Raw genomic sequence first — 12,289 nt, 5'->3', positions numbered from 1 at the left:
GTTCAGAGCAGAGGGTGGTGAGAAGCATAGTCTCGAGTGTGATGGCTAGAATCCTGGTCGACAAATCCCACAAGGCGTGTCAGGGCAAGAGTCGCAGAGTGAATTCGCGGTTACTACACCGATGATGGGCACGTAGTACGTCAGTGAACGCTACGTGTACTGGTGCAACGCGTTGATGCAAGCTATCTGTCCGCCACACGTGCGTGCTATGATAGACAGGCTCCCTTTGGCGCCTGCTAGACCCAGTCTAGCCTCCCCCCCCACACACCCTTCCGGCGGGCTCACCTCACAGCCCGGCATCCACCATAAACTCCTCTTCCAGCCGCTGCAGCCGCTGCAGCAGCAGCACGTCGTCCTCAGCAAAGCCAGGCCCCGCCGTCGGCAAGTCCGGTCCTGCCGTTGTCGCTCCTGTTGCCCTTACCGCCGCCTGCGCCAACAGCTGCCTTGCTGCCTGCAGCAGCGCCCGTCGCCGCTCGTTCAAACCCCTTGCCACCACCGCCCGCTTGGACTCCGGCGCTGTCGCGACCGCCTCGCTGAGTGCCTTGCGCGAGCGCACATCCAGACCGTGCACATAGCTGGTAGCGTTGGCTGCTTGCCCCTCTTCGCGCTGTCGCTGCAGCTCCTCGGCACTGGGTGGTTGCGGAGGCGGTGGGCCCCACAAGCGCTGCAGCTCATGCACCAAGGCCTGAACGCGGTCCGCCGGCCAAAGCTGGTGAGACTGGTGGTTCGCCTGGATGTCGATTCCAGCTGTGTAGCTCCGGTCATCTTCATCGCCATTCCATGGAGAGGAACTGACCACCAACGAGGAAGCCTCCCAGGCGAAGCGCTCCGGCTGTGGCGGCTCAAACTGTTGCGCCATGCGACACAGCGCCTCTTGCGGTACCGCTGCCAGACCCGTGCGCTGCTGGTTGCGCGTACACGCTGTGGCAAGGCTGCAGTCCACGTGGGCTTGAATGAAGGCCATTCCCCGGTCACGAGCAGCGCGGAACAGCGCGTGGCGCATGCTGTGTGCGTGCGGGTGGTGTGGTGCGGGTGGGCGGGGGCAAAGTATGAGGTTCATCCACACGCGCAGCGTCTTGTGCGTCGTAGTACTTGAGAACCCACGACCATTGCACCAGCCAGAGCTCTTCAGTGGTGCACGGGCAACTCAGGTTGCGACTCACGCAGCGCCCCCGCCACTCGCACCTGCGGAGCTGGAAGTTGTCGTCCGCAATGACCAGAACGTGCCCGCCGCTTTCGTCCTCGCCCATAGCAGCCTCCAAAGCGCCCATTAAGCGCTCCAACGCTGCAGTCCGGCTGCGCTGCCACGCTTCCTGGGAGAAGAACTGTCGCGCTAGTTCGGCATGAAGGAAATCGTCGAAGTGGACGAGGATCACCCTTGCAATACGAAAGTGTGAGTTTGCTGTTGTTGGTGTGTTCGTAAGCAGCTCCTCGAGTCTCGCCGCCAAGCTGGATTTGCCGCTCGCGGGCAGGCCGCAGAGCAGCAGCAGCGCAGCACGCGCGCGAGTGGAGTCAGGGCTTGTCATGTTTGAGAAGCTTATACCTGGACACACTATGGATGCTGAGTCAACGTCAAAACGCGTGCTTTCCGTCTTTCCATTTCCCCTGGATCCGGTGCAAGCCCTGATGTGAGCACCTTCCATGGCGAGGGTACTATTGCACATGTATAAGATTGTAATGGACCAACAATACGAGGGCGATGAAATTTGTCGGCGACAGCCGAGTTGAGTTGGGCTTGCGGAGTCTTTGGCAAAGCGAGCGCCCAATTTAAGCAGAAAAATGGAAGAATCATATGCTCCACCAAGCAAAAAGGTGAGCTTGTTAGTGCGCGTGTGGGCTGGTAATAACGCTGCTCACGACCTTGGCACTCTCTCTCTGCTCTCCCAGCTGCGCCAGCGCATCGAGCAAATGGCGAAGCTCGGGGGCCTCGATTCATCGCCGGTGCAGCTGGGAGCGCTGGCTTCGTTGGTTGCTGTGGAGGGCTCACCTGAGCTGTTGGCCGACCTCCCTGTGACGCGCTGCGTGCCCTTCGAAGAGCCCCAGTGCGCACAAGCGCTTGCAGCGGTGCCAATCTCTAGCTGGCTGAACCAAGGCTGCCACGCCAGCGTGGTGTGCCTGGGCCTGTCCAATGCACTCCACCGCGACCAAGCCATCACGGCGCCTGGGGCAGTTGTCACCGCCCCGTCTGCCGGGCTGGAGCTTTTGCTGGGGCTGCAACGCCCTAGCGTGCTGCGGGAAGCGCTGCAGAGCGCCTTTCACTCCAGACCAATGACAGACTCAGAGGGTATGATGCAGCCATTGGGCGCCGGTGCGAGCGGGGACCTGCCGCTTGCAGGCGGGGCTCTCTGGTGCTGCGAGCTAGGCGCCGTGAGACCCGACGCAGCGAGGGTACTGGGTGGCGTGGGCAAGCAGGGAAGGGCTCATGGAGCTGCGGGGCTCGAGAAAACTGCAGCTGGAGCTTGCGCCGGCACGGTCACGGGCGAGGCATGCGGGGGAGCAGGCCGCTGGCGGAACCTGCTTGCGGAGGTGGCGCAGGAGGTTGCAGTGGCGAGCCACCAGCGGGAGCAGCACCACCAGCACCGCCAGCGTCAGCAGCACCTGCAGCACCAGAAGCAGGCCGCTTCACTCGGTTTGAAGAGCGGCGAGGGACCCAGGTGGAACAGCGGCCCGCGCCCCGCAGCACCCGGCGGGCGCGGTGCTGCGGGGGCCTTGCAGCAGCAAGCCACAGGCGCGGCCAGGTCTCACACCGGCAATGTTCCAGATGCCGTTGCCGCCGCTTTACCCCCGCCCGCAGCCGAGGAGGAGCCACTGTTGGATGCCGATGCCATGGCCGCGGCTGCCGCGGCCGTGGCACGTGGCGCGCCGCTGGTGGTGGAATCGTTTGAACAGGCGTGTGCGGCCCTGCACGCCGCCTTCAGCCGCAGTGGCCTGTGGCAGCTGCGCGACTGGGCCGCGCAAGGCGAGGCAGAGGCTCGCGCCGCGACTGTGGCGCCTGAGGCGGATGGTGCGCGCTCTTCGCTGCAGCAACAGGCCTCGGAGCAGGCGGCCGGGTCAGAACCCAGCGAAAGCAGGCCAGGACAGGGTGAGTTGCCGCTGCTCCTGCCGGCCGGTCACGGCCAGCCACCGGGGCAACGCTTGCAGTCGCAGCCATCTGCACACCTGTTCGTGCGGCTGGGTTACGCGCAGCACAGCAGCAGGAGCAGCAGCAGCTCGGCAGCCCATTCTCCTGCTGCCGCTGCCGCCAGTCCGCATTACATCACGCTGGATCTCGTGTTCACCAGCCTGGGGGCTTGCTGCTATAGGGGCGGCGTCGGCAGCACGGGATCGGCGCTGCCCTCGGGGCTTGCGTCGGAGCGGCTGGGGCTGGGTTGCGGCTGCGAGCTGGTCGCGGAGCTAGTCGCACGGCAGACGGATGACACGGGTGAGCTGCATATTCCTGTTGAGCCCCCCGTGGCACAGCCCCGTAGAACCGGTGCTTGTGTGCCTGCCGGTCTGCCACTGCCTTCAGTGCTAACTCGCATACCGGCGCACCGCCCTGACCTGAGCAGGCGTGCCGCAGCCGCTGCAAAGCGCCCGTCGCTCTGAGCTGTGCCGCCGCCTTGCACCGCTTCTGTGCGCCAACGTGGCGCCGCACCTGATGGCGGTGCTGCCGGGGGAGGCGCTGGATGCCGGCTCGCCAGCACAGGGCAAGCAGCATGAGGACGCCACCGAGCTGCTAAGGGCGGCCGTGCGGCTGATAACGGCCGCGGAGACAATCCAGGTGTGCGGCAAATACGATGCACGGGGACCTGAAAAAGCTGAATCGGTATGGTATGCAGGCTGTGGCACTGGCGCACTTGACATGCCGTATTGTTGCTATGTACCCTTGCGCTCACGGTCTGCAGACCGTAATGGTACGTGGAGACCCGCCGCCGCCGCTGCCGACCTCCACAGCGGCGTTGCGCAGCAGTGCCGGTGCTGGAGCCGGTGCCACGTTCACGTCGCTCCCGACCCTGGACCCAACGCTGTTGGGCGCGCAGCGGCAGCTGTCAGCCCACTTGCTGGCCAATCTGGAGCGCACGCGGCGAGAGGCGCAGGCGACACGCGAGCACGTGTACGCCGAGACGTGTGCCCGCATGGCTGACGAGGCGCGACTGGCGGCGGAGGCCGAGGCGCGCAGGCAGGCCGAGCAGGAGGCAGCTGCGCGGCGCACAGCGGCACGTGCAGCGGTTGCGGCTGCAGCGGCGGCTGCAGCGGCTGAGGCTGAAGCTGTGGCGGAGGCAGCGCGGGCGAGGCTGCGAAAGGCGGAGCAGAGGATGCTGGAGCAGGAGGCAGCAGCTAGGCAGGAAGCTGTGCGGCGGGCTGAGGAGGAGGTTGCGGCAGCTGTGGCAGAGGCCACACGGGTGGAAGCGGTGGTGGCCGCATCCGCAGCAGCTGCGCACGAGGCGCAAGCAAAGGCGCAGTCTGCGGCTGGGTCGTTTGCTGCGGTCTCAGCCGCAGCTGCTGCTGCCGTGGATGCGGTCACCGCGGCTGCGGCGCTACCGCCTGCGGCCCTAGCTGCCGCCGGTTCAGCTGCCGCCGGCCGTGGCGCTGTCATTAGCGCAGTTGACTTCGCACAGCCCCGGGGCTACGGCCGTGTCTTGCGTGAACAGAACCAGTCTGGCCCCCAACAACAGCCTTGGCCGCACGCGACATATCTTGGTCCGCAGCATGATCAGCATCAGCCGCAGCAGCCGCAGCAGGCGACCGCTGCCACTTCTGGCATCTTTGTGGGCGGCCTGGCCAAGCTGCAGAAACGGCTGGAGGCCCTGCAGCGAGCCAGGCTGGCGCGGGAGGGCGGACAAGAGGGCGGCGCGGGCGTAGGCACAGGTGGCGGGGCAGGCCACGGCGAAGCCTGCGGATTGGGCGCCGCAGCGTCGGCTGCGGCGACGGGGCAAGGCATTGCCGCGCTTGGCGTTTCAGGAGCGTCCTCTGTAGTTGGGCTGGACCTGCCCGGCCAGATTCCCGCAGCAGGTTGGGCACATGTGGACGCGCTGGCGGAGGTGCGGCCTCAGGCGCTCCCGGCAGGGCTGCTCTGCGAGCTGGAACCACCAGCTGCAGGCCCGCAATCCCACGAACTGCTGCCGGCAAGCGTCGCGGCCGCGGCCGCGGCCGCGGCCGCCTGGGACGAGCCACCACAACTACGGCATGCCACGCCAGTGGCCCTCCATGCCGAGACGCAGACGCAGCCACAGCCCAAGGACGAAGCGCCGCCGGTGAGGGATGCTGCATCAAGTGCGGCTGGCAGCATCCTTCGCGGTGCTCAATCCTCGGAGAGCAGCAGGGTGCGCGGCGACGGATCTGGAGGCAGCGGCCAATCGCCAAGCGTGGTATCAGCACCCGGCGGCATGTGGCAGGACACAGCAGCCGAAAGGGCCAACAGCCAGGCTGGCGCAAACAGTGAGTTTGCCCAGTCAACCAGCCGCAACAGCAATGGTGCACAACTGGTGCTTCAGGCTCGCAGTGGCGGTATGGGCACCCAGCAAGCCGCCAGCAGCGTGTCAGTACACGGGTCGGCGGTGGCGCACAGCCGGCCTCACACCAACTCCCAGGCAGCGGCAATCAGCCAGAGACACGGCACTTCATCGGAACTAGCCGACGACACCGCTGCCACCGGGGCTGCTGCTGCCGCATCCGCAGCAGCAACAGCAGCAGCCAAGGAAGCCGAGACGGCTCGGCTGCATGCAGTCGCTGAGGCAAGAGCGGCTGCCGCTGCAGCACAGGCACGGTCACAAGCACAAGCCGAGGCTGAGGCGGCGGCCGCCGCGGAGCGGCTGTCACAGCTGCGGTCCCAGTTTGACCGGCTTTACTTCGGCATGGTCCCTGAGGGTCTGCGTCGTGGGGAGGCGCCGCTACAGCAGCAGGCTGAACTGCAACCGGAGCGGCCCGGGCTTGGCGCACAGCAGGCCGCGCCGCTGGAGCAGCCGCGCGGCAGCGACCTCGGAGGCGGAGCAGCACCACTCGAGAGCGGCCACCTGCAATCAAACCTGCAGCTGCCGCCTCGTGAACGCCCAGCCGCGGGCCCCGCACACCACAACCAGCTGGCCTCAGCGGGCATGCATCTGCGCCCGGTGGACCAGTTTCAGGACGGCGCGCCGACGGCAGGCCTTACCGGGGCCCGCAGTGGTCGCGTGGCGGTGCACCTGCTGCGCATGCCCGGGCCCACACCTGGCCTGAGTGGTGCGCTGCTAACGGGCGCTGAGGTGCTAGACAGGACGTCTACCGCGCTGGCAACCTTGTGCCTGGCAGAGCCGGCCTCTGATGTTGCGGACGCCGCCAGGCCTGAGCACTGCCACCTCAACAGCGCCGGTGCGCGCGCAGATGCGAGTGCCGGGAAAGTTGAAAGCCTCGGGCTGGCGGCTGTGTGTGGGCAGCAGCGCGGACACAGCGGCGGCGCAGGCCGTGCTGGTCGGCCCGCTGCGGTTGGCGATGGCGTGGCGGACGCAGGCACCGGCAGCTATGCCGCTCAGTACCTGCAGCACACGAGCATGTCGGCTCAGAGCAGGTGGAGCGCGTCTTATGCTCGGCAGCAACCTTCAGACGCTGCGGGGCGCTGCGCGGAGGCCTGGCCGCAGGAGTCGTCGGTGTTGGAGTTCGGGCACGCCGCCGCTGCGGAGCTGAGCCAGGGATACGGGCCTGGGGCTGGAGCCATCGACCCAGAGGCTGACGAACTGGCGGCGGGGGCAGACGCAGCGGCGGCCACAGGGCGCTTGAATGACCAGGAGGGGGCTCGGCCGCACCGTGGCGCTGGGAGCTGGGAGTGGGGCGAGGGTGGAGACGACAGCGATGAGCGAGGTCAGCAGCCGCGCAGCGAGGAGGGCTGGGAGGAGCTCGCTGAGGAGCCTCACGACCCGTCGATGAGCGATCACGACCAGCAGGGGCAACGGCAGCAGGTGCTGCAGCGCCAGTACGCCGACGAGCCCGGGCACCAGCCAGCAGCTCAGGACACTGGAGGCGCTGGCGACAGCGACGGTGGAAGCCACGTTGGTGGGTCGTATGAGGATGGCGGCGGCGGGAGCGGCAAGGGCGGGAGCGACCAGGATACGGAATCCATTTCGCTGGTGCGGCGCTCTGCGCACCGCCACAGTGAGGAAGACGTCATTGAACGGCTCTGGCCCACCGGCGGGGATGACGATAGAGATGGTGCTTGGGGCGCCGCAAGCCACAGTTGTAGCCGCAGTCTCGGCAGCCGGCAGGGCCGTAGCAGCGAGGGCAGCAGGGGCTCAGCCCGCAGCGGTGGCGCTGGCGGCGGGAGCCAGGCTCACAGCCACAGTCGCACCCACACCTCGGCGGCTGGCGCCTCAGCAAGCGGGGGAAGCGGTGGCGGCGTGTATGATTATGAGGACGAGGTGACGAGGAGCGGCGGCGGCGGCGAGGAAGCGTACTCGCACATTCGGAGCCAGGGCAATGGCAGGTCAGCTGCATCTGGCGCGCTGCAGAGCCCAAGCACGGGCAGCAGCGGCCAAGAGGCTGTAGCAGCATCGGTCACACGCAGCCGCGGCAGCCGTGGCGGCGGTGAGAGCTCTCAGCCAACTGCTCAACCGCAGCCTCGTGCTAGTACCAAGTCGCTGGGCACGCAGGATACAGGTACAACATCAACAGCGCTCAGCGGCGGTCCCCGCTTCGTGGCGGCCTCCCGGCGCGCCCTTGGACCAGATCGGCAACAAAGGGAGTCACGGCAGGCGGAGCAACAGCACCAGCACCTGCAAGCGCAGCAGCAGCACCAGCACCTGCAGGCGCAGCACCAGCACCACCAGCACCAAAAGCAGCAGGCTGAGGAGCTGCAGCGGCGCAACGCGGCGTTGATGGGTGTGCTGGAGCGCGCCGCCGCTGGCAGTGACGCCCTGCAGGCCAAGATGTATGAGCAGCGGCTGGAGGTGAGCGGCAGCAGAAGCAGGGAGGGTGCGTGGGCAGGAGGTTGAGTGGCCGCCTTGCGGGGCGCTTGCAAAGGCGTGTCCGTGCCGCGAGCCTCTCACGAAGCTTGTAACATCCTTGGGTAGCTAGGGGCGCCGGAGCTTGGGCCCCTAGCAAGGTTCCTTACAGCGCGCCGCACCGCGAAACCCCGGCGACACAACTCTCACGGCCCTGCTCTACGCTAACTGTACAGGTCATGGAGTTGCAGGCAGCGATGGAGGTTGAGCGGGCGCAGCACGCCGGCGAGGTGGCGCGGCTGCGGCACCAGCTCCGCCATGCAGCAGAGGCGGCGGTGGCGGCCGAAGGCGCTGCGGCCACCGCCGCAGGCGCCGCCGCTGCCGCAGCGGCGGCGGCGGAAGGCGCAACTGCAGAAGCCGCAGCAGCCAATGCACGTGCTGCGCCCACATCCGAGACGGAGGCAGGCAAGCTGGCGATTGCTGATTTCAGCAGTGGCATGGCTGTGGGTCGCAGGGCGCGCAAGGACCCGCAGGCCGCCGCAAAGGCGGCTCGTGCGGCAGGCGAGGCGGCGGCGGAGGCCTCGGCCGCCGCGCTGCAGGCGCTGCTTGCCACGTATGAGGCCCACATACGGGACCTGCAAAAGCAGGTGCGTGCACACGTCAGGCTGGTAGAAGTTGGGCGGCAACACTACTGCTGTTTATCGTGTGCGGTAGCGACGCATGCAGAACATACACTGCTTGCAACCCGCTCCTTGCATGTGCCTAGCTCCAAACCTGACCTCGTCGTGCTTGGCCTCTATGCATATAGGTGGAGAGCCTGGCAGCCGGGCAGTCGGAGATAGCGATTCAGGCGGCACAGCAGGAGCTGGCTGGCCTGGCGGCGGCGGCTGCCTCAGCGAAGCGGCGCCGCCGGCGCCACAGCTACGGCGGCGCTCTGTCGCAGCACGGCCGTGGTGCCGCCTACAACATCCGCAGCGGCGATGTCAGCGAGGAGGGTGACAGTGATGGCGGAGGGCTCATGCCGCTGCCATCGGAAGGTCAGATCCTCAGAGGTCTGCGAGGCGTCAGCGCTGGTTGTGGTGGTGGCGGCGGCGGCGGCGCCTTTGGCGGCTCGATTGGCGCTGTAGCGAAGTGGGAGCGTGGGCGCGCGGAGCTCAAAGCATTGCGTCTTGCACTGCGGCAATCGCAGCAGCGTGAGTCGGGCCTGGCGGCGGCGCTGACGGCCGCGCAGCAGCAGCAACGCGCAGCGCTGCTAGCGGCGCGGCAGGCGGCGGGCGAAGGGGCGCGGCGGCGCTGGCTGGAGCAGCAGGTGTGTGTGTACGCGGCCGCGAGCAATCGCACGAACCTGCGGCACTAGTTTCTTCTTGACTTTGCTTTGATGTCATTGTACGCGTTTTTGCTTGACTCGGCATGCTGCTTGCTCCGCGCCCTGCCGACAGGTATCGGATCTGAGGCGCGAGCTGGAGGCGGAGCGCGGCCGCACCTCCGCGGTCCTGGGGGAGCGAGACGCGGCGCACCGAGACCGGATCAGGCTGGAGCTGGAGAACCAGGTGGGCTGGGCAGGGTGGAGTGGGGCCCTGCTGGGTGGTGGCTGCTAGCGCGTGCGGTGACGCGGCGCCCAGGGCGGGGCCTGGTTGCCCAAGGGTGGCCGCAGCGTGGGGCGCTTGCTCTCTGGTGGGTGGGAGGGGAGGGCAGGTGGGCCGGGTCTGACAGTCCTGCTGGCGCGGCGCCGGCTGCTCTGCCTGCTGCAGGTTCTGCTGGCCCAGCAGGTGGAGCTGCGGCGTATGTGTGAGGCCTACGCGGCCCTGGCAGAGCGCTCCAACAACTACATGCGGATGGCCGTGGCGCTGCCGGAAGCGGTGTCGGCGGCGCCGCAGCAACTGATGCTCGGGCAGCTGCCACCGTAGGAGGAGCCATGTGTCATGACACTCATGAGGCCTTCAGTGCTCCGTCGGCTTGGATGAAGCGAGGTGAGCGCGAACACCGCTTAATAGCGAATGCGATTTGCCAGCAGTCGAGACAAGGCGGCCCGGGCGTGACACACTGGCTGGGGCTGGTGCGGTGGGGGCATACCCATGCATGGGGCTGGTGCTGCTGACGCGGGATGCAATGGGCGGGGTGACACCGTGCGGGGCAAACTCTACAAACAATTAGCACAATGGCCACAATTGCGTGTTGGATACCGTACAATGTCGTTGCTGGTTTGGTGATGGACCATAGGTCTAGGACCCTGTGCCACGCATGCCACTGGATTGGTTTAGGGCAGCATTAGTAATGCGCCAACCGCATGCGCGGCTATGAAGTGATGCGGCGGCATTGACATGAAGGACAATGTGGAGAATGATGAGAAGAGGCCATGAATCTGGAGCCAAACCGCGTCATAGGCCCCGAGTAAACAAGTGACAAGTGATTGTACCCGTCATCCAATCCAGCCGCAGCAACGACAGTAGTCTCAACCATCCAATAGACAAGTGCCAGTACCGTCAACCCGCAGAAATGGAGACATAGTAACAATGGACACCATCACATAAAAGCACGCTGAGTGTCATCAAAAACCACCGCATTGTCAATCAAGGCATTGAAATGCCTCACTAGGCGCACACCGCAACACCATACGTATTTCCTGGCAGCGTGTGTGCGGCTCGCCGTGCATGCACAGCAGCCGCCACACACTGGATGGGTGCCGTACGTGCAGCACCATTAGCTTGCAGGCACGCACTGCTCTACGCCCAGGTGGCAGGCTATCCAGCCGGTGGAGCCGCTAATGGTGCCAGTGAAGGTCTGGGTGAAGATGGTGGTGGACAGCAGGGTGCTGGTGGTGGCGCGGATGGTGTCAACCACCGCGTCGATAGGCTTGAAGCTGCCTGTGGGGACCCACACGCCGCAGCGAGGCTACTGGTTGATTCAGCAGTACAATGGCACCCTAACCAATCCGGGTTGATCCTAACCGGGGAATCAAGACGGAGTACGGCACATCAAGCTAACCCCGAAGTCGTGTGTACGCACCCTGGTAAACAGTTTCTGCTGCGGTGTGAACACAAAAGCGCCATGCAGCTACACAGCTCGATGTATGGGCCATTCTAGCCGCTCACTCACCCGGCGCCGAATCGGTGAGCTGGGCGTAGCTAGCGTAGAGGTGCTCATCCGTCAGGTCTATGCCCGACGTCATGCGGACGCCGCAGTAGCCAATGGCGGGCTTACTGCTGTCGGTGGGCCGGTAGCTGCGTGCGTGTGTGGGTGTGGGCGTGTGCGGAGGGGTGAGGGTGGGAGGGAGCGTGATGGGGGTTGGCGGCTGGGTGGAGGGGTGTAGATGTGGGCAACAGGCCGAAGCGATCAGGTCAAGTAGGAGGGACGCGACGCGGCAAGGAAGAACTTACACGGCAAGCTCCACCAAGGCTGCGACATAGCCTTTGCTCTTGTCGTTTTTCGCACAGCCGGCGCAGCCAATCAGAATGTTGGCGCCGCTCACAGGGGTTGTGTAGGTCTGGCCTGCGGGAGGAAGTGGCACGCTGAAGTAGCCGCCCCACCTACAGGCAGCGGGCAGCAGTAATGCACCGGTCGCGGAAGGAAGTCGATACAACCACTTCTTTCTTGCACAACAAGAGGAAGAGTTGAAAGCTCCTTGGGTGCTTCATAGAATCATAGCAATCGTGCATGGAAAGTACCAATGCGGCAGGAATCTACCATAGTGAAGATGCGCTATTCCTGAGCCGGGCTAGCTTACTTGCTGGTGTCGGGCACGGGGTACCACTGCCAGAACTTGTTGCTCACGACCGTGCCGCTGCCGCTGTAGACCGGGACAGTCGTGCCAGAATATGTGCCATCGGAGTTGGGTGACAGACCGGCTGTGGGGAGCAAATAGGGCGGGGAGGGAGCGGGCAAGAGGCGGGCAGTGTTCAGGACAGGCACACCGAAGTTTCGTCAGCGGCGCAGTCGCACATAAAGTTATGTTGGCGGGCCAGGCATTCGTTCGTCGCGACCCATCAATGCACAATCATTATGGTGACACAGTGGACATTAGCAGCGAGGTACTCCACGCCTTGTCACCATGCCCTCGTGGAGTATATTAGTGCAAGTGCTCACCTGGCTGCGCCCAAGCCGTGTCAGCTGTGCACACAGGTGGGGCCGGGCTGGGAGGCTGGGGCGAGGGAGGGTTGGGGCTGGGTGGCTTGGGACTGGGTGGCTGGGGTGAGGGAGGAGTGGGACTCGGAGGCTTGGGGCTGGGGGGCTTGGGTGAGGGAGGAGAGGGGCTGGGAGGCAAAGGAGGAGTGGGGCTGGGAGGCTTAGGCGAGGGAGGAGTGGGGCTGGGAGGCTTGGGGCTGGGGGGAGTAGGAGGAGTGGGGCTGGGGGGCTGGGGCGAGGGAGGAGTGGGACTGGGAGGCTTGGGGCTGGGGGGAGAA

The 12,289-nt window shown here is 65.8% G+C and overlaps 3 protein-coding genes across 3 annotated transcripts in view; 1 reads left to right on the top strand and 2 right to left on the bottom strand.

Moving 5' to 3' along the window:
- Nucleotides 1-20: 20 nt before the first annotated feature.
- Nucleotides 21-1,512, bottom strand: CHLRE_06g296000v5 (uncharacterized protein). Its single transcript, XM_043063501.1, has 2 exons — nucleotides 1,186-1,512; nucleotides 21-1,004 (listed from the first exon to the last, which is right to left on the bottom strand). The coding sequence occupies exons 1-2, from the start codon at nucleotides 1,269-1,271 to the stop codon at nucleotides 287-289; spliced, it is 804 nt and encodes a 267-aa protein (XP_042924207.1). The 5' UTR covers nucleotides 1,272-1,512; the 3' UTR covers nucleotides 21-286.
- Nucleotides 1,513-1,682: 170 nt separating this feature from the next.
- CHLRE_06g295950v5 (uncharacterized protein) lies at nucleotides 1,683-9,908 on the top strand. The gene is made up of 8 exons (XM_043063500.1): nucleotides 1,683-1,812; nucleotides 1,888-3,421; nucleotides 3,549-3,760; nucleotides 3,885-7,895; nucleotides 8,126-8,536; nucleotides 8,698-9,198; nucleotides 9,329-9,439; nucleotides 9,641-9,908. Exons 1-8 carry the CDS (start codon nucleotides 1,780-1,782, stop codon nucleotides 9,794-9,796), a joined length of 6,969 nt encoding a protein of 2,322 aa, XP_042924206.1. The 5' UTR covers nucleotides 1,683-1,779; the 3' UTR covers nucleotides 9,797-9,908.
- A 42-nt stretch (nucleotides 9,909-9,950) lies between these two features.
- Nucleotides 9,951-12,289, bottom strand: part of CHLRE_06g295826v5 (uncharacterized protein) — a 13,972-nt gene continuing 11,633 nt past the window's right edge. Inside the window, exons 5-9 of the mRNA XM_043063499.1 lie at nucleotides 11,973-12,208; nucleotides 11,614-11,734; nucleotides 11,267-11,416; nucleotides 10,986-11,110; nucleotides 9,951-10,753 (exon numbers count right to left, since the gene is read on the bottom strand). Of these exons, the coding sequence (XP_042924205.1) occupies nucleotides 10,590-10,753; nucleotides 10,986-11,110; nucleotides 11,267-11,416; nucleotides 11,614-11,734; nucleotides 11,973-12,208 (796 nt within the window). The 3' untranslated portion in view covers nucleotides 9,951-10,589. The remainder of the gene's footprint in view (nucleotides 10,754-10,985; nucleotides 11,111-11,266; nucleotides 11,417-11,613; nucleotides 11,735-11,972; nucleotides 12,209-12,289) is intronic.

The sequence above is a fragment of the Chlamydomonas reinhardtii genome, chromosome 6 (genome assembly GCF_000002595.2).
Source record: "Chlamydomonas reinhardtii strain CC-503 cw92 mt+ chromosome 6, whole genome shotgun sequence".
Taxonomy (NCBI): Eukaryota; Viridiplantae; Chlorophyta; class Chlorophyceae; order Chlamydomonadales; family Chlamydomonadaceae; genus Chlamydomonas; species Chlamydomonas reinhardtii.
This window is presented reverse-complemented; position numbering and strand designations above follow the sequence as displayed.